The 27,981-nt window shown below is 35.9% G+C and overlaps 2 protein-coding genes across 4 annotated transcripts; one reads left to right on the top strand and one right to left on the bottom strand.

Annotated features, from left to right (window-relative positions):
- The first annotated feature begins 2 nt into the window (after positions 1 to 2).
- On the top strand, positions 3 to 27,957 carry SLC6A14 (solute carrier family 6 member 14). Of its 3 annotated transcripts, XM_030759498.2 has the most exons (14): positions 3 to 237; positions 1,202 to 1,367; positions 4,736 to 4,867; positions 6,580 to 6,741; positions 7,544 to 7,682; positions 9,167 to 9,299; positions 10,888 to 11,028; positions 16,536 to 16,764; positions 18,483 to 18,608; positions 19,815 to 19,933; positions 20,482 to 20,581; positions 20,840 to 20,949; positions 22,909 to 23,076; positions 23,779 to 27,955. In XM_030759498.2, the coding sequence occupies exons 1-14, from the start codon at positions 190 to 192 to the stop codon at positions 23,923 to 23,925; spliced, it is 1,920 nt and encodes a 639-aa protein (XP_030615358.1). In that variant the 5' UTR covers positions 3 to 189; the 3' UTR covers positions 23,926 to 27,955. The 3 variants fall into 3 exon arrangements, with proteins under 3 accessions (XP_030615358.1, XP_089760277.1, XP_089760278.1); XM_089904151.1 differs by lacking the exon at positions 18,483 to 18,608 and having other exon boundaries at positions 4 to 237; XM_089904152.1 differs by lacking the exons at positions 3 to 237; positions 18,483 to 18,608 and having other exon boundaries at positions 245 to 1,451; positions 23,779 to 27,957.
- Positions 26,665 to 27,901, bottom strand: CT83 (cancer/testis antigen 83). The gene is given in 5 exon segments (XM_089904153.1): positions 26,665 to 26,764; positions 26,766 to 26,977; positions 26,980 to 27,004; positions 27,259 to 27,265; positions 27,777 to 27,901. Coding segments are annotated over 5 exon segments (372 nt in total). The 5' UTR covers positions 27,845 to 27,901; the 3' UTR covers positions 26,665 to 26,704.
- Positions 27,958 to 27,981: the final 24 nt, after the last annotated feature.

Here is a 27,981-nt window from a genome sequence, read left to right as displayed (position 1 = left end):
AGTCCCTTCCAGTAATTGACACGACAGGGTGCTCAGACGGGGGAGGAGAGAGCTTACCTCCATAAATGGCCCCACCCCTGGGCATGGTGGCTCACTCTGGCAGGTAGCGACGGGGGAGTGTGCACCTGCCACCAGTCAAGCTCCGCCAGACTGCGAGACCGGCAGAGCAGCCCAGGGAGCCAGTGAACCATGGACAAGTTGAAGTGCCCGAGCTTCTTCAAGTGCAGAGGGAAGGAGGTAGGAATCTGGGAGCTATGGGAGGTGTGGAGGGCTTGGGAAGGGAAAACTTAAGGGGAGGCAAGTCTCAGATTTTGCTCTCTGCAGCTGTACCCTGTTTTCCACATTTCTATTCAGCTGCCTTCATGTGTGCCCAAGATGTCCCCATAGAGTAGAGGAAACATAGAACAGTTCTTACTCTGGTGGCTAGATGTCTTAGGGTCACCTCATCCTCTGCCTTGGGTGTGCCCACCACCTTGTGTTTTCTGTCCCTCTCCAGACTGTGTCCATATGCGGGAGGGAAATGAGAAAATGTACTGTCCTTATCTGACCTGAGGAACTCTCCCCTGTCCTCTGAAGTGGAGCGAGCATTGCTCCACCTGGTGGGACAGAAGAATTTGTCTCTGAATATTATTTTGTGGCTTTCAGAAAAGCACTGATTTTACTCTCCAGGATATGGAGAGAAGTTAAACTTCCCTGACAACTCCAAACATCAAAACTACCAGCCAGTATGAAAAAGAGTCTATGAATTTTTTTTCAGTAGAAACTATATTTCATCCTTTTTCTCAAATATCTCCTCTGATTTCAAGAGCGTTGATTTTACCTAATTCATCTTTAAGACTTTTGTATTTGAAATTTTATTTTCCCACCTTCATTTGCCCATCATGCTGGGTGCCACATGTACCCTTTCCACCAAAATTTGGATGATCTAACCCGAAGAAGTAGTAAAAATATCCACCTACAGAGCTTTTTTCATTTCATGGGATAAACGTTGTAAAGTAAAAGCAGCCATCCTCAGAAATCTCCCCAGCCTTGGAAAGTGTCCTCCTTGGCTATGGTTTTCAGGGTTCATTCTCTCAATCTCTCTCTGTCTCTCTGTCTCTGTCTCTGTCTCACTGTCACTCTGTGGTTTTGTGAAATTATGCGTCTGTGGAATTTTTAATAGTAAAAAAAACCCAAGCTGTTGATATTTTCCCTTTTCTAGAAAGTGACGGCTTCATCTGAGAATTTCCATGTTGGTGAAAATGATGAGAATCAGGACCGTGGCAACTGGTCCAAAAAATCGGATTACATTTTATCTATGGTTGGATATGCAGTGGGATTGGGGAATGTGTGGAGATTCCCATATTTGACCTACAACAATGGCGGAGGTATCCCCCCCCCAGTTTATTTCCTCTTCAGTTTTAAGTGTGGTGCTTTATGGCCTCTGAGGATATTATAACAACTGAGGAAAGGTACATGATAATATGGGTTAGTGGGAGGATGGGAAATGAGCATACTGCATTTTATTATTAGACTATGAGTTTCTAGCTCACGTTGGAAAGCTGGCTTCACAAGATGTTCAGATATAAACTTGATAAAAGTTGTATATTTAGCACTTCTGAGCTTCTGATCTGAAATCCCATGTCATCTTCAACTATGACTTCGTCTTCTTAATTTACACCTTCCTATGATAATCTGTTCACACTCAAGTTGTGTTTTGCCTAATTTATAGCTGAACCTAAGCAAAAGGCAGGGAATTCTCGTTCTCATAAGAAGCTCAAATAAATTGTTTGCTTAAATAAAATAAGGCATTACATTTTGGAAATTTAAGTGTGGAAGGAGTTGATTAAAAAGTAATTAAACGTTTTGTACTTTAAGCTGCAATATTCAGTTACATGTATTTCAAATTGGATTGATCATGTAGAAGGTCCTTTGAAAATGTGATAGAATGTAGATCAAGGCTAGGTGTTTAATTTCTGCAAAATAATGCAGTTTATACCTCATAGATCACTAAGGAAGACTCCATTAGAACAGGAGAAAAAAATAAGTCTGAAGTGACACACAAAAGGAAACAAAATGAATTGTACAATCTTCTAGTAATGTTGAAACCACTTTTCACTTACCATATTTTATTTACTTGTAATTACAGGTTCTGTTAGAAGTGTAGAGGTGACATCCCCTTATATTTCATAATTGGTTACCAGTGAAACGATGTCACTATAAGTATTCTTCTTGGTACAATAGGATTTTGTGTGGTGATATTTCAATCTTATATTCCTTATTAATTGGTTATATTAAACATTCGTACTGGCCTTCAGAGAGTTAAGAAAGGGGCTCTGTTTATCAAACACTTTAAGTGTTGGTGACATAAATTACCCTATCTAGAGCATACATTGTTTAATCATGGGTTTGGTATAAATTTGAGCTGGAAGATGACTCAGGAATCGCAGTCTTTTTGGTGTCTATGTCCTAAGGTCCGTGTAGTGGAGAGAAGCATTCAGGCTCCTTTCCAACTTCTTATGTTCTAATTTAGAATAGGAAATTCCCTGTGAGTTGACATCATACATAGGCCCAGTACTTACTATAAATTTCCAGGAACTATATTAAACTTGATTTAATAGAGAATTCTTAAACTTAGCTGAAATAAAATGGCATTATTTATTGTATGCTATTACCTCTTTCACCACTTCCTCTAAAAATTAATATATCATATTGGCTCTCAGTTTTTAAAGATCACATCATTTGGGTAATGGATGATCTAGTCTCTCTCAATTGCTTCTTTCTCTTTTACCCAAGGGTAAAAGAGGAACATGAAATTCAAATTTGTCAAATGTTAATAGATTAGATTTTAAATTATGGTCAGGCTTGAAAGACTTGTTAAAATCTGGAGTCATTTTTATCTGTAGGAACTTTTTAACAGTTTATGAAAGAGGAGTATCAGACTACCTTAGGGTCTAGGTCAGCAGGACTAACAATTGGTGACCACTATACTGGACTGATAATTTACCAGTTATGGTTGTTATTAATAATGAAATAATATAAGGGGTGAAAAGCCTTATACAGCATTGAGGAAAATCCTTTTTTGTGTGTGCCTAAAAACCTATTTACACTGGGCTAGCAAAGCGTTGCTTATTGTTGTGTTTAAACAGGGATATTTTGTATTACTTTTTCTTCATATTTATCATTGGTAGGAATTAAACTTCTATTAATCATAGTAATGATGGTATGTACATTACAACATCTATAAAAACATATTTGTCCCTATGTTCTGGTGACTAGTATGTAACAAGTACTTTATTGTCTCCTAATTTTTAAAAATTAATTAATTAATTTTTGGCTGTGTTGGGTCTTCGTTGCTGTGCTTGGGCTTTCTCTAGTTGCAGAGAGCAGGGGCTACTCTCCGTCGTGGTGAGTGGGCTTCTCATTGCGGTGGCTTCTCTTTGTTGTGGAGCATGGGCTCTAGGCATGCAGGCTTCAGTAGTTGTGGCATGCGGGCTCAGTAGTTGTGGCACACAGGCTCAGTAGTTGTGACTTGCGGGCTCTAGAGCGCAGGCTCAGTAGTTGTGGCGCACGGGCTTAGTTGCTCCGTGGCATGTAGTATCTTCCTGGACCAGGGCTCGAACCTGTGTCCCCTGCACTGGCAGGAGGATTCTTAACCACTGCGCCACCAGGGAAGCCCGGTTGTCTCCCATTTTTAGTAGAATATATTTTTAGGGTTAGAAAAAATGTAATTCCCAGGTATGATGTTATAGTACCATAATGGGAAAAATATATGAGGAAAAAAATGTAACATGGCTATATGAAATGTACATAATCCAAAGCCTATTTTTATTCACTTATCTCCACATTTTTTTATTAAACTTTGTTAAGACTTCTAGAATGCTTGAACAGTAAGCTTAATATTCTGTCCCTGCCTCTACCAAAAATCTGGTCATAGTTCTAATGAATAGTATTATGCCCTAAAAGCGGGCAGAAAAAAAGTAAAATAATAAAAGGTTTAAAACAGAAACCAAAAATGGGCCTGAATAATGTAAATGTAGGAGAATTAGTCCTTATGAAATTGAAAGTTAATTCTGAATGCATCTCAATTGTTCAGATTCTTCTACCAAAAATAATATTTCTTATTAACGTTGAGTGAAGACCCTTATGACTATTTGGAGAATACTGAACTTAGCTGTAGTAACTTCCACTTTGAACCACATTTAACATTTGAACCCTAAGTCTTAAAAACTGTTTATTTTTTAAGGAGAAAGGAGGGAACTTAACTTTGAAAATATACTATGTGCCTGCCCATTTCGCCAAGTGTTTTCACATAGGCTCTGTGATTTAACCCTTACCACAAACTGATGAGTTGGCATTGTTCTTCCCATTTATGAGGAACCCAAGGTTAAGAGGTCAGGTAAACTGCCCCAGGTCACATAACTGGTATATGATGGAGCCAGGATATAAAGCTAGGGCTACCTGGCTCCAAAGCCTGTGATCATTCAACTTCTCTGGATTGCTTTTTACGGGCTATTGTTTTTAATAATCACAACAACCTCATTAGGTAATACTAGCATCCCCATTTCATGGATGAGGAATCCAAGATTTAGAGAGTCAACTATTTTCTCACAGACAGTAGTAAATTTGGAGGCTAAACCCAGTACTCTCTGACTCCACTATACCAGAATGCTTTCAAAATGTTGTGCTAGTTGTCAAAGTGCCATCCAGATTTGGGCATATAATAGTGCTTTGGTTCTTTTTTTGTGTTTTCTAGGTGCCTTCTTGATACCTTATGCGATTATGCTAGCACTGGCTGGTTTACCTTTGTTCTTCCTAGAGTGCTCACTGGGACAATTTGCTAGCTTAGGTCCAGTTTCAGTTTGGAGGATTCTACCATTGTTTCAAGGTTGGTATTAAAATGTTTTCCTTATTGTGCTTATTGGTCTATTCCTGCATATAGCTGTCCTCATATTAAAGGCAAAAGGGCATACGTTGCTTTTCTGACTATTTGACACTGTCGAATTTAGAAATCAAATGTTACTTTATATTTCTCTTTATCTTGGGCTGCAGGTATGGTAGGGGTTAAGAAGGATATGAGAGAGCTGTTAAGGTGTCATTATTTTCCTGTTTTCACCTTTTGAGTTCTCTTGGCAAACAGTCTTGTGCGTTAACTTTATGGCTCTGGCTTTTTTTCTACTTCATATGCGGTCTTTGTCTTCTTGCTTTTGCATATCTTTTACAATGCCTCATTCAGAAAAGTTGAAGGGCAGGTCACTATTTGTTCTTGAATACTCCTAATGGAATAGGGCACTAGGAAAGTTTTTTTTTAATGCTTTGATTGTTATTAAACATCCAATAGCCTTTCTGTTTGAAGATTAGATATCATTTTGGTATGTGCTAGCTGCTGAAAACTACTCGTAAAGGCTTCAGTGTAACATCAAAAATATATTTATAGCGAGGTGGATAGAATATAGTGCTGGAATATTAAGGAAGCTACCTCAAAAGCTAGTCTTTTTTTTTTTTTTTTTTTTTTTTTTCTTTCCGGCACGCGGGCCTCTCACTGCTGTGGCATCTCCCGCTGCAGAGCACAGGCTCCGGACGCGCAGGCTCAGCAGCCATGGCTCACGGGCCAAGCCGCTCCGCGGCATGTGGGATTTTCCCAGACCGGGGCACGAACCCGTGTCTCCTGCATCGGCAGGCGGACTCCCAACCACTGCGCCACCAGGGAAGCCCAGCTAGTCTTAACATAGGAGTTACATTCAGTATGCTTGCTGTATTTTGAAACCACTGAGCTAAAGAAATTTCAGAAGTTTAAATTTGGATCGTTGCTGAGTTATTGAATTTTCTTTACATGCACTTGTAGAAATGCTGTACACTCTCCTTTTAGGACATTCATTCAGAGGATTTATCTTCTACTTGTCAAAATGTTGGTTTATATATGTCCATGCCACTCTCTCACTTGGTCCCAGTTTACGTAAAATAGCTAGCTAGTGGGAAGCAGCCACATAGCACAGGGAGATCAGCTCCGTGCTTTGTGACCACTTAGAGGGGTGGGATAGGGAGGGTGGGAGGGAGATGCAAGAGGGAGGAAATATGGGGATATATGTATATGTATAGCTGATTCACTTTGTTATAAAGCAGAAACTAATACACTACTGTAAAGCAAGTATAATAAAGATATTTTTTAAAATGTTGGTTTATTGATGAAGAGGGAAGTATTGGTCAGCAAGTCGATAGGATATGAGCTTTGAATAGTTTTTTTTTTAATAGTATCCACTCTGACCAGAATTTACAGACTTAATAAGAAAGAATAATGAACATGGTTTTCCCTTATGTGAATTCGATGGCTTAATACAGGTCTTTGATCTTAGAACCTTTTTCTGATCAACTAAAAAACTGTCTCAGAAAGTCAATCATCAAAATAATTTTGAGAAGAAAGCTACTCAGACAGTAGTACTGTCTCCCCCCATCAAAAAAAAAAAAAAAAAAGAGAGAGATAGAAAACGTTTGAAACAGTTTTCTCATTTTAAAATAGATTTTGTGGAAATTGAGTTGCAGCTTTATGAATTAGGAAAACAAATTTCACTTGTTTTTTATTTTAATCGTTCTCTTTTCCAGGTGTGGGGATTACAATGGTCCTGATATCCATTTTTGTGACAATCTATTATAATGTCATAATTGCCTATAGTCTTTACTACATGTTTGCTTCTTTTCAACGTGAACTACCATGGAAAAATTGTTCTTATTGGGCAGATAAAACCTGTAGCAGATCGCCTATAGGTAAAATTCATTTATTTATTTAAAAAATATTATTAACTCTGCATCATTCTTTTATATTTTCTAAGAAGATTAAAGGGGTAAATCATTTTCTAACCAATTTAGGTTCAATTTTAAGTGAGACATAGGTTATTGATAAAAGCAGAATGAAGCATGTATAACCTGAAAATTGATTAATGCAATATGTTAATTTCTGAGGGCACCCAGTAAGGCTAAACCACTACTTGGAGTACTTCTTGCAGGCCTAAGTTGTGGGCAGCAAGAAAAGGAAGAAAATGGGAAAGTGGTAAGAGAGAAAAGCACTATTTATGATAGTAGTAGTGTTTCAGTTGATGGTTGAATGTTGCTATCTTTGGGACAATGTAGCATCAGTATTGTAGACTATTACCACTGGGATTGCCTGTGTATATTGGAGGATAAAGTGATAAAGATTTAACACTTCTTAGGAATTTAAAGGTGTCATTTATCTATATAAGTTAAATAAGTCCACATATGAAAAGTTCCTTAGAGCACTAAATCCCAACTGAAATGATTGTTACTCTATAGCTGTCATTACTATAAATATAACCACAATTTAAAAAGGCAGATATTTTCATACTCACCCCCAGCTTAGTAGTAGAGAGGATTTAAGATGCTGAATGTGCATGGCTTATTCCATTTGTAAGATTTCTACTCCACCTTCACCAAGTAACAATTTAGACAGTACTTTAAATATTTCATCATTAAAACTTTTTTTTTTTCCAGGTAAGTACTCTTCTAAAACTAAGTATGTGTCTGTGTATGTATTCTTTTTTCTAATTTTTAGTGACACATTGTAATGTGAGTATAAAGCTAGGTGAAATCTTCCAAGTGAATAAAAGCTGGTTAGACGCCAACAATTTTACCTGCATCAATGGAAGTGAAGTTTATCAGCCAGGGCAGCTTCCCAGTGAACAATATTGGAAGTGAGTACAGTAAATTATCTACATCTTAAACGGATGTTATTAAAAAGTTTTATAACAATAAAATATTGATCTGCTCTTTTCTTAACTCATATAAGTAGAAAAAAAGGGGGGGTGGAGTCAGAGCAAATTATACGTCGTTTGACTCAAATGTTTACCTAGCCTGTGTGAGTAGTAGTAGCCTGCAAAATTAGCTCACAGTTAACAGATTGTCATTTATAAGTTAGTTATTAAATGGGCACAATGTTGTCAGTGATGATTTATACGGTGCTTATTAGCTATAAGCTAGGGCATTGCTTTGAAGGAAAGATAGGCAACTTTTAGACTATAATGAGCAAGTTCTAATGATAAACATTTGGGTGATGAGTAATATTGGGGGGAAAATTGCTATTTAAGGCTGAGATTCTTCATTATCCATTTTGCTTATAATTGTCATTATATGGCAAAAATAGATGTTTGGGGTTATATTTGCTTTTATTAATTTTAAATGATCTCTCTTTAATCTCCTTACTGTATACCTACCCTTTACCCTTACATAACTTCTTTGACTATTGCTGTAATGAGCTTTTCCTCAGCTCCATGTTGTTGCTCTTTTTTTTTTTTTTAAGATGTTGGGGGTAGGAGTTTATTAACTTATTTATTTATTTTTGCTGTGTTGGGTCTTCATTTCTGTGCCAGGGCTTTCTCTAGTTGTGGCAAGCGGGGGCCACTCTTCATCGCGGTGCGTGGGCCTCTCACTATCGCGGCCTCTCTTGTTGCAGAGCACAGGCTCCAGACGCGCAGGCTCAGTAGTTGTGGCTCACGGGCCTAGTTGCTCCGCGGCATGTGGGATCTTCCCAGACCAGGGCTCGAACCCGTGTCCCCTGCATTGGCAGGCAGACTCTCAACCACTGCACCACCAGGGAAGCCCCATGTTGTTGCTCTTTGTGACCCTTTTAAAATTTGGACCTTGAAATGTTCCAAATATCAAGCTAAGAATTAAAATCCTAGATCCATATATGTCCCTAGTGGAAATCATGGAATTATACCTTTGAAAAAGGTATAAATAATGGGACCATTTAGGTTTGATAACTACAAGTATGATGAATAAGAAAATATTTAATACAATTTAAATGTTTTCTCCATCATTTGAACTTGAGAAAAAAAATACCATAATAAGTAAAATGAAATAATCTGATGTAAGGTTAATTTCTTTCCATACAGGAGCTTTGAAATATTAGGGGAAAATCATAGCTAAAGGAATGAGTGGATCTTTTATTCTGGGGTTTGGAACTTTGGATTGGCTGCAGTTGACCAGAAAGTTCAGAGCCTAATTTTTCACTGAACTATTTTTGCCCCTCCATACAACTGTATCAATAAAAGAGTCACACAACAGTGATGTATTAATAAAATACTCATGAAGCTTCTCCCTGGATGAAAGATATTAAAAAATTCAATGTATTAAGACAAGTGATTGTGTGTTCATCAAAGGGCTTATGTGTTTTCAGTAAAGTGGCGCTCCAACGGTCAAGTGGATTGGATGAGCCTGGAGTCATTGTGTGGTATTTAGCACTTTGTCTTCTTCTGGCCTGGCTCATAGTTGGAACAGCACTATTTAAAGGAATCAAGTCTTCTGGGAAGGTAATTTAGAAAACACATTAGACAGTGATGTAGCTGTTTTCCGATTTCATTGTAGTTCAATGCCAGGTATTACCAAATACATATTTTTTCTATGATGGGAACATTCAAATGTGTGAAAAGCTTTCTAAGTAGGCAGCCTCGCTCTAAGAAAATACATAAGAACACTGCTATTATTAAAAATAAAAGAAAACAAGCAAAAATTAGTACTACATGTGTGCAATTTCTCTAAACTTGGGCCCTTCTAGCTGATACAGCATTCTGAGGCTTGGGAGTATTTCTGTCCTACTATAATAAAGAAGCATCTTGAATGGAATTATATATTGCAATGTTTGGTTTGGAAAGTTTAGATCCTTGTTATATATGTTATATAGGGTAACAGTGTCAGGATTCCCCTTGTTAGAGAGAGAAGTATAAAAACTATACCATTGTTCTCTTAAAGCTTGCAAAAATTGACTCAGAACCTTGTCTCAGCAGAGTCCTCTTCTGAAAAACATTTCCCACTTCATTGTTTTATCTTTTAAACTTTCAGAGAGCATTGTGGCAATTTCTGAGAACAGTATGAAATTTTCTCTGTGAGCAGTTGTACAGTACTCAGAAAAGTAAATGTGTATGTGTTTGTAACTACTAGACTGAAACTTCCTTAAAGACAGAGGACAGGAATAACTGTGGATACTATCTTTGTGTTCTGGTACAATATCTAGCACAGTCACTTAATGTTACATTGTAATGAGACATGCTGTTAGATCACAAAAATACAGTGAACATCACAAAGTCAGTGGAAGCTTTCCAAAATAATGTTGCAATTGCACATTTTTGAAACCTTTGGTTCCTTTTTGATGTTAATATTGAAAGAATCCATTAAAAGCCATTTACCCACGCAATTAATTTTTATTGGTCTCTGGATGACTTGTTTAAATCATCTCCTTGGACATATTATCAAACATAGGACATCTATGGACCAAAGAAATCATCCACATTAATGAAAAGCCAGCCTCAAAGGCAGTCTGCTCATCTGGAACCATGTATTATCTAGGACACAAGCAGTTCACACGTATATATGTGTGCTATCAAGCTCTCTTAATGGTAGCTTTAAGGATAATAATAGCAAGTGTCCAGTATTCACTTAATCAACTTTCATGGGATTTGGACACCTACTAGGAGATTTTCCTTCTCCTTGGGGATTGAGTATCACTGCAGGGTTTAAAATCATTTCCCTTCCCACATCAATGCAGTAATTTACCAAGAGGTGCTATTCAGTCCCCTCAGACATTTATTAGGATACATTTAGGAAAGCATTCGATCTAGATTCCAAGCTACCATTGCTAATGTATTGTGTATTTACAACACAAACCTGGTAAATATTGCTTCATACATCAGAGTGTTTTGAAAGTGGATCATTTGAGCGTGGTGAGAACAGAAAGAGAAAATTATGCCAACATTGGTATTAGTATTATCAGACATTAATAACCTAATGAAATCTTTGATACTTTATTTTACTAATTTCAACTGGCTAATAACTTTATTTGTATATAATTATACACCATGATTTAAAGAAATAACATTAACTTTTGGTTGTTCTTCGTGGTAGGTGGTATATTTTACAGCTATTTTCCCCTATGTTGTCTTGCTAATCCTGCTGATCCGAGGGGCAACTCTGGATGGCGCATCAAAAGGCATTTCATACTATATTGGAGCACAGTCAAATTTTACAAAACTTAGGGAAGCTGAGGTAAGACAATTTGGATTTCAAATTATCTGAGGAGGTAAAACTTAAAAGCCAATATTGAAAATCTTTGATTGCCATTGAGTGTCATAACATAGTAGCTTGCAAAAGAATATGCACTTAAGTTTATTAGTGTTTCCGTCCCCTAGGATGTCTGATTTAACTATTTAACATGACACTAATGCTCTCTTATTGGAAGTGAGACAATCATTTTTAGCAATAGGATTTTCAAAGTCATTTTATTCAAACTGATTCTATTTGACCAAGAGGATTTGGGGCTTATTAATCTGAAAAAGAATATTTCATGCATGAATACCCACAAATTGATGACTAGGGCTATGTAACTTATCAGATAAACTCGTAGTAGATTTAAAGATTATAGCTGATGGTTTAATGGTCTAATATAAATTTTAATTGTCTTCAAAAGTTAATATCAAAAGTTAATATTATGAAGTTAAAACATAAATTTGAAATGGATGAAGCATTCCATAAACAAAACTGTTACTTGTACCAGACACATAAATATGTACCATGAATATGAATTGGTAACCCCTTTTAATATTAGTCCATCTCCAGACAATGGCTGTGTGTATCATAGGTACATAAAATCTTTTACAATTTTGACTGCAGACAGCACTGTCAGTAAGTGTACTCTATATACTATGCTTCTATTGATACAGGCTAATAACACTTTCACTGTTTTAGTAGTCATGTCACATTCTTGGAACACATTAAGCTTCTGGTCAGGTAAAACCCCACGGTATTACATTAAAATCAAGAAACACTATAATATCTACCATATTAGTACTGTTAGCCAAAATGGATATTAGTTTTAGTTTGCTATGGCATTCTTTGTGGAACTCATGCTAATTTCCAGCAATTGTGACTTTCTAAATACTCACAATCTGGATATTTAATTATCTGTTGTAGAATATTACTGGTAAGCAAGTCAAATTTATCAGTTTTTAGTAATGGAAATCCATCCTTTACCTTTTTGAAAATTGAGAGGTCAATCTCTGGCCTTCAGTTACCTTCTGTGTGTCCAATTTTCACTCAATAATTAACCATAAAACCCTAACTTGGGCTTCCCTGGTGGCGCAGTGGTTGAGAGTCCGCCTGCCGATGCAGGGGACACGGGTTCGTGCCCCAGTCCAGGAAGATCCCACATGCCGTGGAGCGGCTAGGCCCGTGAGCCATGGCCACTGAGCCTGCGCATCCGGAGCCTGTGCTCCCCAACGGGAGAGGCCACAACAGTGAGAGGCCCACATACCGCAAAAAAAAAAAAAAACCCTAAATTATTTTAGAACTATGAACTTTTATTGTTTATGTGTTGGAGATTAACATAGTTTGATGCGTCTGTAGGCCCCTGTTGATTTCTTCATTTATCTTGGGCCTCGTATCTTTTAATCTTCTCTGTTAATCTCTTTGCAACTAGAAGACCATTTCTGGTAATGGATGAGAAGCAAATAAAATGGAAGCTGGGACTCATCTTCCCTCTGTTAGGTTATTACACAAGATAAAAGACGTCAATGTTCTCTGAAATGGTAAACCGTTATATAAATATGAGCACACAAGTATTTTAATTATTGCTATCATATAATACTGTATTGTAGATGCAACATTTTCCCTAAGAAGTGGACCCTCCATTTTCTTTAAACCTCATAACTTGGAGCACAGTTGAAAAGCCCCTTTGATATTCCTTTAAGTGGCTTTTACAAGCCTCAGATCACCTGGGCTTTATAGCTCCGTGAAACTATCCTGAAAATTTTATATGACTATTTTATACTGGTCTGTGTCTCGGTGTCTCTACTGTCTTTAAAACATCAGAGCTAAGCCTAAAGCTCCTTATGAAACATACAGTTTAATCATCCTACCTCCTCTCCCCAACACAAACACTACCCTCATGCCTTCTTTGGGTTTGCTGGCAATGAGAATTTTTTCTTAGATGCTTTTTATTCTGCTCCAATCCATACTCTAAACATGCAATCATAAGTATATATTTTTCCCTTTTCTTTAAGTATTTGAACTCTACTGATATCTCTAGGAGAGTAGAGAACCATAGAAATTTATAGCTAGAGGGGTCTCCAGTGACTATTTTACTAACTCCGTCATTTTACAGTGATGAAGTTGAGACCCAGGAAGAGTCACACTTAATTAAATTTACATACCCTGCTTTTGCATCTTGAATTAAGGTTTCCTAATCACTCAGCTAATAATCTTGTATATAGCTATGAGATGGGTAGATATAGAGATTATAACTATGTTTGGAACTATATTTCACTTTTATTTGCAGCCTAGGTACATCATGGTATGCAGTAGCATTCTGACACAACCCAGACCTGCCACACGACCTCCAGCCTCCTTCCCCCAACTCACATATGCATACATAATGTATCAAGTCAAAGCAGCTGAGAGACCAACATAAACATGTTGTTCATTTCTTAATATGTACAACTGCCTAAGAAATAAGAGAGCATTTTTTTCTCACATGATTTTATTATATATAAGGGAAATAACCATGATCTAGCTGTCTATCTATCCATCTATTTATCCATCCATTTTACTTCCTACTGGCTTCCTGCCAGTATATATATTATATATATATTTCACTTATATATAACAAAATCATGTGAGAAATAAGATGTAATAATAATCTAACATCAAGCTGTATTCTGAAGACCTAGTATTTATTTCACTCCTAACAACTTTATTTCAATTGAAATTGGAAATAGATTACATATCTTTCAAGGAGAAAATTATTGTTTTCAACTTCCACAAAAGAAACCGAGTATCAATTTATGTTTCTTTTCCATAAAAACAATAATAGCTATCACTGAGTATCCTACTAATTGCTTTACATATGTTATCTCATTTAATTCTCACATCCTTCCTAGGACACATAATTATTAATACTATTATTATCATCACCATCATCTCCATTTTATGGATGATGAAACAGGCTTGAAGATGTTAAATAAATCAAATTCAATGAAAGTGAGACGTACTGGATTTAGGCTTCATTCTTTTTGACTCCAGAGCAAGAACTGTTAGTCACCATGTTATATGGCCTGCCTTCCACTGACCAGTCCTGTTTTCAGAAGGACTAAAACCACACTTTTGCCTACATATATGCCAGCCCTATTATGTGAAGTCTTCACAGTTAGATTTTTCTTTGGGGTAATGTTATATCTACAGAATTTTACTATTAAAATGGATTTACCTAGGTTAGTTTCTAAGATTTTATTATTGTCCTTTAGCAGAGACATAGGAGGGGTAGATCGTGAAAGGGGGAATGATAAAGGGGTCGAATTAGATGGAGAGATGAGGCCAGCCACGTGGGGCTCTAATCAAAACATGGAATGAGGGTACTGGATGATTGAGGGGATGCCTAAATGTATCATCATTCTTCAAAAACTGCCTAGTACCACCCTTGTTAAGAATTAATGTTTTTATTGTCCCCAAGTTGATATGTGGAGTAAATAGAATTCCAATCAAATTCCCAGCACAGTTTCCATGGAACTTGAAAATTTACTCTAAAATTTATGCAAAGGAGAAAAGGCAAAAAAGCAAGGTGTTTCTGAAGAAGTGAGGAAGACTTGTCTTACCAGATATGAAACAATATTATAATGCTATAGGTATAAAAATAATGTGGTGTTAGCCTAGGTATAGACATACAGACCTGTGGCACAGAATAGTAATCTCGGAAACAGATTCATGAACGTATGGAACTTGATATGTGGCAGAAGTGGGGATGCAGGTCAGTGGGAAAGGGATTGACTATCCAATTGATATAATTGAAAATATCAATTATCTTTGGACATAATTGATAATATCAATTATCTTCAGATAATTGATATTCCATTTAGAAAACAATGTGTTGAGGGACTTCCCTGGTGGTCCAGCGGATAAGACTCCACGCTCCCAATGCAGGGGACACAGGTTTGATCCCTGGTCAGGGAACTAAGATCCCACATCCCACATGCCGGATGCCACACGGCACGGGCAAAAAAAAAAAAAAAAAGAAAGAAAGAAAACAATGTGTTGGGATTCCTAATTTAATATGCATATCAATTTCAGGTGAACTGAAAACTTAAGGATATAAGCAAAACTTTAAGTCTTTTAGAAGAAAATATAGGATAGTAGCTTTATGACCTTGGGCTAAGGATTCTTTTTTTAAGTCAGAGAAATCAAGAACAATACATAAAAGCAAAGATGAATACCTTCAGCTACATTAAAACAAAATCTTTGGTTCATCAAAGGACACAATGTTAAGAGGTGAAAAATATAAGCCACAAATTGGGAGAAAAAACTAACATATATAACAGATAAAGGATTAGAATCCGAACTACATAAAGAATTCCTCGAGATCAAGTAAGGTGAATAACCCAAACAAAAAATTGGCAAAAAATATGAACAGGAATTTCACAGGAAAAGACTATGGAATATATACACATAAAAACATGCTAAACCTTAAAAAGTACTTAGGGTAATCAAAACTCATTTCACAGCCACTAGCTTGGACAGTATTAAAAATTCTGACCAGTTGGCAAGGATGTAGGGGAATGGGAACTCTCATACCAGCTGGTGGGAGTGCAAAGTGATACCACTACTTTGGAGCATAATTTGGCAATATTTAGTGGGGCAATACAGCAGTGGAAAAAAATGTTCAGAACTACATACATTTAATTGAACCATATGAATTTGCCTATATTCTTTCATTTTTGACTTACAAAATTGAAATTTTATATGGTTCAAATTGATAATGGATAAATCTCATACACTACTGAATGGAAAAAGCAGGTTGTATAAGTTTACATGCTTTAAGAAAACTTTTCTATAAACTCAGAAACATGTAAAGCTAAATGCCATATTGTTTAGGTTAGTAAAAATATAAAGAACATTGAAGAAATGATAAACACAGAAGTCAGGATAGCAGTTACCACTGAGGTTGGAAGAGTGATATGATCAGGAAGGGGCACAGGGAGGCTTTAATAGACTAGTAACAGGGCTTCCCTGGTGGCACAGTGGTTGAGAATCTGCCTGCTAATGCAGGGGACACGGGTTCGAGCCCTGGTCTGGGAGGATCCCACATGCCACGGAGCGACTAGGCCCGTGAGCCACAACTACTGAGCCTGCGCCTCTGGAGCCTGTGCTCTGCAACGAGAGGCTGCGATAGTGAGAGACCCGCGCATTGAGATGAAGGGTGGCCCCCGTTTGCCACAACTAGAGAAAGCCCTCACAGAGTAAACGAAGACCCAACACAGCAAAAAAAAAAAAATTCATTAATTAATAAACTCCTACCCCCAACATCTTCAAAAAAAAACCAAAACATTAAGTCCCTGGAATTTATAAAAAAAAAAAATAGACTAGTAACATTTTATTTCTTAAGCTGAGTAGTGGGTACTTGGGTATTTATTTTGTTCTTGTATGAATACTTATTCATTTGTATATATGAAATATTTTATATAAATGAAAAATTAAGAGTGTGTTTTTAAATATTATTTTCCTTGTAGGTTTGGAAAGATGCTGCCACACAGATATTTTATTCCTTGTCAGTGGCTTGGGGTGGTTTAGTTGCTCTGTCATCTTACAATAAGTTCAATAACAACTGCTTCTCAGATGCCATTGTAATTTGTTTGACAAATTGCCTCACTAGTGTGTTTGCTGGATTTGCTATTTTTTCTATATTGGGACACATGGCTCATATATCTGGAAAGGAAGTCTCTCAAGTTGTAAAATCAGGTATGTAATGCTATATATTATTAACTTTGATTAAGTCAATATAGCTCATTTAAGAAACACTGATATATTTTATAGCAATTAAAGCACTCAAGATTTAGGGTATTGTGTTTTCTTTCTCATTTCATCTTATATAACTTGGTTGTTTTAATGATTTAATAATTCTTAGATGATCTGAGAAACAACAGTACATTACAGAACACTTGTTTAAGAATATTTTTTCCAAATTTTGTTTAATCCTTAATAAGAACTACTTACTGCACAATTGCAAGTATCAGGCATCATGCTATGCACTTTACATGCATTATCTTCATCTGTGTGTATGTATATCTATATACACATACATATAGATACATGTGTGTGTTAATATGTATATATGAATATATGAGAGACTATATATAAAAATTAATCCACATAAAATTACACTATTAGTTCTGAATTTTTAAAACGCACAAATGTCATACAGATAGAAACACAACTGACTTTGAGTATACAGCTGTGTCCAGCTTTAAAGGAATCTGATTTGTGAACTTCCTAACTTTAAAGACATTAACTAGGGATGCTTAATTATCTGGCTAAAGATTCTCCGGAACAGAATTCTAGGGTTCTTTTAAGTAGGACTTTCTTATTAAATTTCTATTTATGGTTAGTATCATTTGATGGAGAGATTGATGAATGAGAATAGAATGTTAGGACTAGAAAGGACTTTGGAGATCATCTAGTATCCAGCTCCTCATTTACAGAGGAGTGGATTGATGCATAGAAATGTTATGTCTCGCAGAAGATCGAATCATTAGGAAGTGACAGAGCCTAGGCTAGAAGCTAATTCTCCTGACTCCTAGGCCAGTCCTCTGGGAGGTTGGAGAAACTTAAAATACTTAAAACTAAGTATCATATAACATGACTGAAATTTTTTTATAAAGCGTCTCTAAAGGTAACATACATCAAATAGAATGAATTGAGTGATTGGGATTGACACGTATACACTGATGTGTATAAAATTGATGACTAATAAGAACCTGCTGTATAAAGAGAAAAAATGTGCCTTCCTGATAAAATGTTTAAAATAAGTAAAAAATAAAACAAAAAAAACAAATAGAAAATAAGATTCAATTTATAGTTTCATTACATACAATTTTGCAGGTATCCATATAGTAATTAAAAGGGCACTAAAATTACACCCATTACCTTGTAATAACCTATAATGGAGTATAATCTGCAAAAAATACTGAATCACTATGCTGTATATCTGAAAGTAACATAATATTGTAAATCAACTATACTTCAATAAAAAAATAAAATGGCACTACACGGCTGTGAAATGTACAGTGAAAAAAATAAATTAAATGGCACTACATATAGTGATTTGGGGTAAACATTTGGAAAGAGAGTTAAAGACTAAAAAGTTAATTCCATAAAGACTAAAAAGTTAATTCCATGAACATATCTTTTGCGGGCCCCTCACTGCTGTGGCCTCTCCCGTTGCGGAGCACAGGCTCCGGACGCGCAGGCTCAGCGGCCATGGATCACGAGCCCAGCCGCTCCGCGGCATGTGGGATCTTCCCGGACCAGGGCACGAACCCGCATCCCCTGCATCGGCAGGCGGACTCTCAACCACTGCGCCACCAGGGAAGCCCTCTAGTATCTTATTTTGAAAATGTTCAAATATGTGAATTTTCTTGGCAACTAATTTTTAATTAAAATGCCATTTATTTTCTTAGGTTTTGATTTGGCATTCATTGCTTATCCAGAAGCTCTAGCTCTACTCCCAGGTGGGCCATTTTGGTCCATATTATTTTTCTTCATGCTTTTGACTTTGGGTCTCGACTCTCAGTTTGCTTCCATTGGTAAGAAATATTCCCAATGTTAACATATCCCTCTTACATTTTACTCATGTTTCCTCTACTTAAAAACATCCTTTTCTTACCCTTGTTGCCCCCCTCTAGCTTTTACTCTCAAAATCATCTTACTGAAAGTTCTTTTTAACTTAAGTTTTAAATATGGAAAAATACGAAGTACTCATGTATCAGACACCCCAAAGGAGCAGAGATTAATATTTTATATTTGCTTCAGATATTTTTTAGAAAACTAAACTGTTATAGATAAATTTGAAGTCCCCTGTGTTTCTCTGTCTAATACAATTCACATTTCTTCCTTCTTAAAAGCAACCGTCACCATGGATTATGTATGTTATTCAGACCATGTTTGTATACATTTTATATGTATCCATAAATAACATATAAATTTTTAAAATTTCACATAAATGTGAAGTTTCATAGCATACATATCATTCTGACAGTTGTTTTTCCTATGTGTTATGAATCCATGTTGATACATAGACATATAGCACTAATTAATTCACAATCTGTTGCCATAATGATGGGCATTTGGATTATTTCCAATTTTTAAAAATTACACACACTGCTGCAATGACTATTCTTGCACACGTTTCTGTGTACACATAGGGATTTTCCCTAGGGTACCCATCTAAAAATTCTGAATTTCATCATATCGTGCTCTTACATAAACCATTTTAATGGTTTACAGGATAAGGTCCAGCTTCCTCTAGTTGACTTTCAAAGCCCTCCAAAAATCTCGAATATGTTTCTTAATCCTTTTACTCATATATCCTTCTACTTTTAGCCAGTACCCTGTTTCACGAACACATTTATTTCTTAAACCTAGAAGGCCTTTCTGTCTCCATGTTATTTATTCAAATATTCACCTTATTTAAAAGTTCTACTAGAATTCTTCCTTCCCTATAACCCTCTTTCACACTACTTCAGCCCTCGGGAACCTGTTACCTTATAATTGCTACCAATGAAAAGCCTTATAAAACAGACGAAAAACAACAAATAGGGCTCCATTTGATTTTTATCAGAACTGAGGAGTAGTCACTGCCAAGAGAAAGGACCCCGTGGATTTTTAAAAGTAAGAAGTAGGGCCCAGCGTATATTCTCAACACATATTTGTAAATTTGATTAATAGAAGTTGATTTCTGTGATTAAAATTATTGGCAAATGAGTTGACATGTCATTTTTTCCCTTCTGAAGAAACGATTACAACAACGATTCAAGATTTATTTCCCAAAGTGATGAAGAAAATGAGGGTTCCCATAACTTTGGGTTGCTGCTTGGTTTTGTTTCTCCTTGGCCTCGTGTGTGTGACTCAGGTATACTACAGTATTTTTTCATAGACAAAATATTAGTTGGAATGTACTTTATAATCTAAATGAGGAAGCCAAGGTTTAAGAGGATGTTTAGTGACAAGTCCAAGTCTGACTTGCATCAAGATTTTCTGAGTTTTAGCCCAGATTTTTTCCCCATTATAACACAATTTCAATAGTAAGTATATTTTGCAGAGGGGGAAAAAGCCCAATAATGGACAATTTCCCCAATTACAATAAAGTTATATACTTTAAACATAGGCTGTATTTCTTGGCAGCTACTACAGAGCACACACTGCATATCATTTTGATAATCAACTATTCTAAATGCTTATTTTTTAACAGTGACTCAGTATAGAATAAAAGGTACATCCTGTTTGAGATATTTAAAGCCACGTTTGTGTTTACATTTGAAAACATTCCTTTTCGCATTTTGGCAGAGGTGAAACCAAGGAGCATATGTTAAAATCAAATTAGTAGATTCAATTTGAGTACCTCATCAATCATAGAAATAATTTAAAATATACTTAAAAGTAACTGATTTTTTTTGGTAGGCTGGAATTTACTGGGTTCATCTGATTGACCACTTCTGTGCTGGATGGGGCATTTTGATTGCAGCTATACTGGAACTAATGGGAATCATGTGGATTTATGGTAAATAGTGACTATAGAATTATCTACACATTTTACTAAAATGACTTAGTTTGATTCCTTCTTATTATGTTTACTGTAATAGCTAAGTATAATATACTGGACAAAAATGTATTATGAATAAAATGTAGTTAAAGGTATATATATGCTTCATTGCTGTAATATTGGAAAATGTTTAGACATGGAAAGATAACTTGGGGCCACAATGATTAATGAATGAAAGTATAAATAAGGGCTGAATGCACTCTTTGTTGTTTTTAGGAGGCAACAGATTCATTGAAGATATAGAAATGATGATTGGAACAAAAAGGTGGATATTCTGGCTATGGTGGAGAGCTTGCTGGTTTGTCATTACGCCTATGCTGTTGACGGTAGGTATTAACATGCCATGAATTTGGTATCAATAATATATATATTTAAACACTTTTAAGGTAAACTTGAATTATTCACACTGAATACAGTAAGGCAAATTAATGTCATAAAGTAATGATTTTCAACTTTTACTTCATGACTGGCGCCTCCAAGTTGCCTAAATTACAGTGCCTTTCTTTGTAGTATTATTTTTGTGGCCATAGGCTTAAACAGTTACCATTTGAGAAAATAGCCAGGCTCCTATAGACTTAAAGGTCCTAGATACTTAAAAATTATCAATAGGATAAATTTTTAAAAACCAGTCATTTGCTCATTCCCTAAAAAATATGCTGAGCCATCTACAATGTTCTTAACCTCTCTGCTTAAGACTCAGTCTCTGCCTTCAAGGAATTCAATCTAAATATACTAATTGCTAAGAAACAACACTCAGTTGTTAATGCATTTTTTTTTATGGGAAGTGTTTAGTATCTGAAATTACTAAAAGAAACTCATGTGTGTCAATAGAGGCAATAGTTTATGTTAAAAATTGGTGCTATTTAGGAGCTGAGGGAAAGCAAAAGATGCCTTCTTGGAGAAACATGACATATAGACATGATATCTTTAAATAAAAGCTCAGTAAAAGGCTGAATGCCAAAATAAACACTTAATGGGACAGAGAATTTCTATGGACTAGAAATAATGGTGGGGGTGGGGCAGTGGCAAAGCCTTATAGAGGATGCTTTGGTTCTCACTGCCCCCATGCTTCAAAGGTTTTCCTAGAAAAGGCCATTACATAATTTGATCTAGAATTTGTTTTAGAGCGTGTTTTTAACATTATAAGGTCAGGTTCAAGTAGTGAGCGGTTGGGATTTTCACAGTGCTACTAAATATTGTTTTCCTTATTTCACAAGTCTCCGCAAGTCTCCATAATAATATAAGCCCTTTACCAACTTAGAAAATCTAACTAGACTTTTTAGCCAGCTAATTTTCACTGATTACTAGGTTTGACAACTGGATTTACTTTAAAATGCAAAAGTATTAGATATTAAATGATATACATTATCATCTATTTTGTATAAAGTCATATATATTAGATTCCACTATCCCTCAGCCATTCTCTTGTAGTTACGTAAAATTATGGTAATTGTGAAATAAACTTAAATTACTGTAATGAAATGAAAGAAATTAACCTATTTAATTCTAAAATTAAACTTGAATATCTATAAAATTCAAGACAGGTAAATTTAGAGGAACTACTAGATGATCTTTTAGTTTTTGCTCATTTTGTTTTGTTTGCTTTACAGATTTCTAAATAATTAGTTTTAATGCTGCAACATTCTAGTAGTTTTTTTTTTAAATACTTTTTAAAAAACTTGGCCTTAGTTTTCATCTTGAAGAGTCACTGTTTTGCCCAAACATATATTGAGCTTGTTTTTTTCTCAGTAAGAAAGTGAAGTGTGCTTTGGTAATTATGTACCAATGTGTGAATGCGTGTGTGTTTTGGGTGTGGAGTAAGGGGTGCTCTGTGTAGTGGAAAATAATAGAAACAACTGCTAAGCAAGGTGCAAAGCATGTTCACTAAAGTGTACTTTACTTTCTCATTGAATTGATTGATATGCTGGCTAGCTTATAGAACAGAATAAAGCCATGCTATTATAAGTGAAATAAATGTTGTATTTCAGTATTTTATTGAAATACATGTTGTACAAGTATTTGTATCTTTTATAAGTATATGGAAGTGCTAATTTTGGAAGAATCTATTCAGAGCCAAATACGAGTTATTTAGATTCGTTCATTTAGTATTTTATCTTCTGGCTAGTTACCTGATTATCTTAGTTGGCTTGAATGTATTTTCATTTTAATTGCTTTTGATAAGTTATTTCTAAGGAATGGAATCAAATTGCTAATAGTGCAAATGAAATCATTAGTGCAATAAAGTTTAATCTTTACCATTTTCTTTTCATATTTTACTTTCGCAGGCAATCTTGATCTGGTCATTGGTACAATTTCATAGACCTGATTATGCCAAAATTCCATACCCTGACTGGGGAGTTGCTCTAGGCTGGTGTATGATTATTTTCTGTATTATTTGGATTCCAATTATGGCTATTATAAAATTAATTCAAGCTGAAGGAACCATCCTTCAAGTAAGCATGTTAATATTATTTATACTTTAAAAGTTATGGTATCTATACCCGTACTGAGTTCTACTGAGATGACACAAAGCAAATGACCTTTTTCCTTTATATCTATAATTTTCACCTTTAAAACTTCATCTGGTTATAATACATACTGTAATAGCATGTTAAAACTGGAAAAACTCTGGTAAATTTCTTGAACCCAGTCCAGACCCTGAATTATCCCTCTTCCATGGAGGCCCAGGGGAGTTGATTATGACATCTCAATAGGACAATGACAAGGTAGGCTCAGCAGGCAGATTGGGTTCAAGATCTAGGTGAGTGCTTTGTGGATCTAGATCAATGGTTTGACCCTTTCTTTGGTTATTGAAACTTCCCAGGCATACCTGGTTTAGATCCTCACTTAACCCTCACCCTAAGGCCAGGATAGAAATGTCTGAGAATTCAGTGAAAGTATATGAAGTGATATTGTTGCTTGAATGGGTTCACGAAACACTTTCTTTTGAAATCATTTACATACTCAATTATTTTGGCTTTGTAGTTAATACAATTCTGTTAACAATTGGTTACATTTGAGTATCATTTTTTTTGGTAGACAGTATATTAAGAATTTAGATGATCATTTTTTACTTTTCTATGGTTCTTATTTCATTTTGGTTAGCAAGGAGACTTAACACTCTAAAATTTTCATTTTTTTTCTTTACTTTTCAGCGCATTGTAAGCTGCTGCAGACCAGCTTCTAACTGGGGGCCATACCTGGAAAGACATCGTGGGGAAAGATATAAAAATATGGTAGATCCTAGAAAAGAGACTGACCATGAAATACCTACTGTTAGTGGCAGTAGAAAACCAGAATGAGATCTAGTTTTTAAAAATATGTGGTTGTGTAATGTGATTATTTTAGAATAGAGGAAATTTTTATTTATTTGAATGTTGAGTAGAAAAACGTATATACTAGGTTCATAATAGTGTGATGAGCTTTTTTTTCCCATTTAAGCAGGAATGTAATATAAAAATGTGAATCTACTAATGTTTAGCAATGTGATTATTATATTTCTTTTAAGATTATCTTAACACACACATAGCTGCCTCTATTTCACAATAAAATATTAAAAATAATATTTTTCTAGTATATTGAAGGCTTTATTTTGAACTGGTTATTTAGAAAATAGTTATATTTTCTATTATACAAGTTTTTAAATATCACTTGCTTACGTTTTCTTAGTACATAATCCTTCCTTTCCATAAAGCTGGGGAAAATAAATCAATATATTTAAAAGACAGTGTTAAAATTGAAAGCCTCACTTAATTAGAAACGCCATATATATGAAAAAATGGGCTGTGTATATAATATGATGACTGTAGCTTAATACTTTTGGTTCATATGTCTAAAAACTTCATGTATTCATGGCTCACTTTTTCTAGGTGAACTTAGTGGTTACATTCTTTATTTACAAATAGTGAAGTAAGACAGAAAACTAAGGATCCCATGGCCAGTAAGCGATAAATCTAGAAAATGGAATCCAGAAGCTTTGATTACTTCTAGTTAATAGATCAAGTAGAATGATTTTGTCTTATCTGAATAAGTTACTACTTATGGGTGGTAACTTATTTACATACTTACAGAAGATAAACGTGTGAAACTTGTCAAGAATGAGGGCAGCCAAATTAGAAAGTCCTATGTCCCAGTTTGCTTACAAAAAATAATGAAAACGTATTATATCACTAAGAGATTTTTTTTGACAACTCATGGGAGTTCTAAGTTCTCCATCCACTTTTTAAAAATTTAATTTAATTTATTTTTTATACAGCAGGTTCTTATTAGTTATCCATTTTATACATATTAGTGTATACATGTCAATCCCAGTCTCACAGTTCATCCCACCACCACCCCCACCACTTTCCCCTCTCGGTGTACATATGTTTGTCCTCCACATCTGTGTCTAGGTTTTTCTAGGTTCCACATATATGCATTAATGTACGATATTTGTTTTTCTCTTTCTGACTTACTTCACTCTGTATGACAGTCTCTAGATCCATCCACTAATAGGTTTATACGTTGATTATATATCACTGACAACTGGTTTACTATCACAGCCTAGGATGGTGAACATTACCTAACTATGTAAGAAACTTTTCATTTATTCTTAAGGTTCTTAACCTGGGCTTCAGAGAATGTATGAAGCTGAAATTACATGTAATATTTTTCTACGTGTATGTGTGTATGCATTTTTCTAGGGTGAGAGTACATAGTTTTCACCAGAATATCAAAAGTGATCTGTGGCTCAGAAAAGTTTAAGAACCACATATACTACTGCTGGCTTTTTGTTCTTGTCAAATGAGGAATAAAAGAATAATTTTAAGCCTTAATTTCTTATACATTTTAAATTCCTTTTCCTCTTCCTTTTGATTGAAGATTAAAGGAGGAACGGATTAAGGTGTTTCTTTAATTTACACTGGTAACTTATTTTTGGGGGAGGGGGCATGAAGGTAGGTAAATAGGTAGGCCTGTAACTGAACAACCTCAGTGAATTATGTACATATATAAGATGAACTTGTGTTAGATATTTTGAGGGTTTTCTTTGAGCGTAGATCAAATGCTGTTAGTGAATGTCAACAGATTGTTAATTCCTCAATTATACTGGATTTTATAAAATACTATTTGAAATAGATAACTACAGCTTAGATGTTAACTTTAATCCATATTATATTACATGCATCCTACCCTTATATTTTGGTGTTATTTGAGGTGTGGATTTTTCACCAAATAAAAAAATGCATGCAATTTTCTACGGTGACTCTTGTAGTTCAGGGAAGATTTAGGCACACTTCTAATGAAATACTGATAACATCTAATTGGTGGTAGTGGTGGTACTGGAAAAGAAGTCCACTTCAAGAGCTGACTACAAAGAGTAGTTAAGAGTTTCTGTGACTATCTTTACAATTGTGTAAAGTACAGATCTTAACAGAGTGCCTGGCACATTGTAGGGTGTTCAGTGATAGCTCTTAGTATTATTATTATACAGATTCAACAGTGGTAAGAAAGACTATTCTGCATAATGGAAAGAGTTCCATCAAATCCCATTTACTTTAATGCAAACTTGGAGACATTTACAATATTGTATCGTAAACCATTAGAAAAAACTGTTTTTCACACTTGAGTGAAATTAAAATCACTGTATCTCAATATTCTTTTTAGTGTAGCTTATTAAAAAGAAAACAACTCGAACTGTTTCTTTTTCTATTGTGCTTTCATTCCTTTCCCAGTGAAATATATATTAGCAACATAATCAATTCTTTAAATGTGAGTGAGCAAACTGACAAATGTCTGAAGTTTGTATCTGACTTGGCATCCCCTCCCCCCTTTTTTTTTTCCGGTACGCGGGCCTCTCACTGTTGCGGCCTCTCCCGTTGCGGAGCACAGGCTCCGGACGCGCAGGCTCAGTGGCCATGGCTCACGGGCCCAGCCGCTCCACGGCATGTGCGACCTTCCCGGACCGGGGCACGAAGCCCTGTCCCCTGCATCGGCAGGCGGACTTTCAACCACTGCGCCACCAGAGAAGCACCCCCCCTCCTTTTAAATAATAATTCATTTGGTATAAACACATATAATCAAATGAATCCACTCAAAGTGCCTTTAATGATTGCCTCCAGTGTCATTACATTCTGTATGCTTGTTAGTGGATTTCCGGTTAACTTAATGCACGATTTAAACCCTTAGTAACTAGGAATCGTTCCAATTCAGCCAGATTGTATTCCATGATGCTGAGGTTTACAAATATTTTCCTCTGCATGGCTATCGAGTTTTGGAGATTAATATCCCATTGACTGTTGACTGAACGACACTTATCAGTATTGCTCTTAGCTGACTGGGTAGAAGAGGATGATCTCACCAGTGCAAGAGAAGTCGATTTGATGACATTTCACCAGTGTTTCTCTGTAAGGGAAGGAAATTATACATATGTAGTTTGTTAATATCCAAATACCGCCAAATAACATCCTTAGTCTTGGTCTACAAAAATGAACTGATTGTCCATCCCCAAGATTAAAAATCTGTTGAATGAATACACTGATTTGGAAATATGCCCTTCCCAAACACAGACTGAGAAAAAAAAAAATTAAAGTAGCCTTTTAATGCCCAAATGCCATACCCTTGGCTTACATTTCTTGGGCATTCCAGTAGGTCTATACTTGGATCCTGTCTGATTCCTGTCTAAAGGCACTTCACTTGGAACTTTAAATATCACCAGGAAGCCCACATTTTGACCTTAATTACTTGTGAATGCCCCCAAAAGCTCTTATGAAGATGGCTGAAAAGGCAAATACAAGGGAGGAAGAGGCAAACAGAAACACATGTGGCAGTAGAAGCCAAAGAAGAGAGAAAGTACAGATTCTTAAAATGGGAGGTGGTGCTGGGGAGTGGGTGCTTTCTGCTGTACTTTTCAAGTGGGTGAAAAGCTGACCATATCACTTAGCGACTTGGGGCTTTTTATAACATACTTCAGCTGTGGAACCACTGGTCAATATGAGAGAAGTGTGTGGGTAAAGAGTCAACATCTGGGGCCCTTTCAAAAGAAACAGGAATGAGGTGACCTCCCCCTTACTCTTATTTTACTATCTTTCTACTCTCTTAAACACGGCCCCTCCCCAGTCCATGTATTCATCGAGCTTCATCAATTCCAATTGCTCTTGTACATTTTATCTGAAACAGGGTTTTCCAGAAGACAAACTTGAAGGCGAACAGAACGTAGCTCACTAGCAGGAACAGGAGGGTCATGGCTCCTCTACGGCCTCTTCATTTCGCGGGCAACGAAGCACTCAGCTGGCACCTGGGAAACAGGGGGCTGCTAGCTGCCCAGACCACGGAAGCCGGTGACCAGTACGCTAAGCGCGCCACACCGCCTGATGCAACTG

The sequence above is a fragment of the Delphinapterus leucas genome, chromosome X (assembly GCF_059928025.1).
Source record: "Delphinapterus leucas isolate spDelLeu-1000000601 "Yukka" chromosome X, BTC_Dleu_Yukka2, whole genome shotgun sequence".
NCBI lineage: Eukaryota > Metazoa > Chordata > Mammalia > Artiodactyla > Monodontidae > Delphinapterus > Delphinapterus leucas.
Note: the sequence above shows the minus strand (reverse complement) of the source record. Positions and strands in the feature narration are given on the sequence as shown.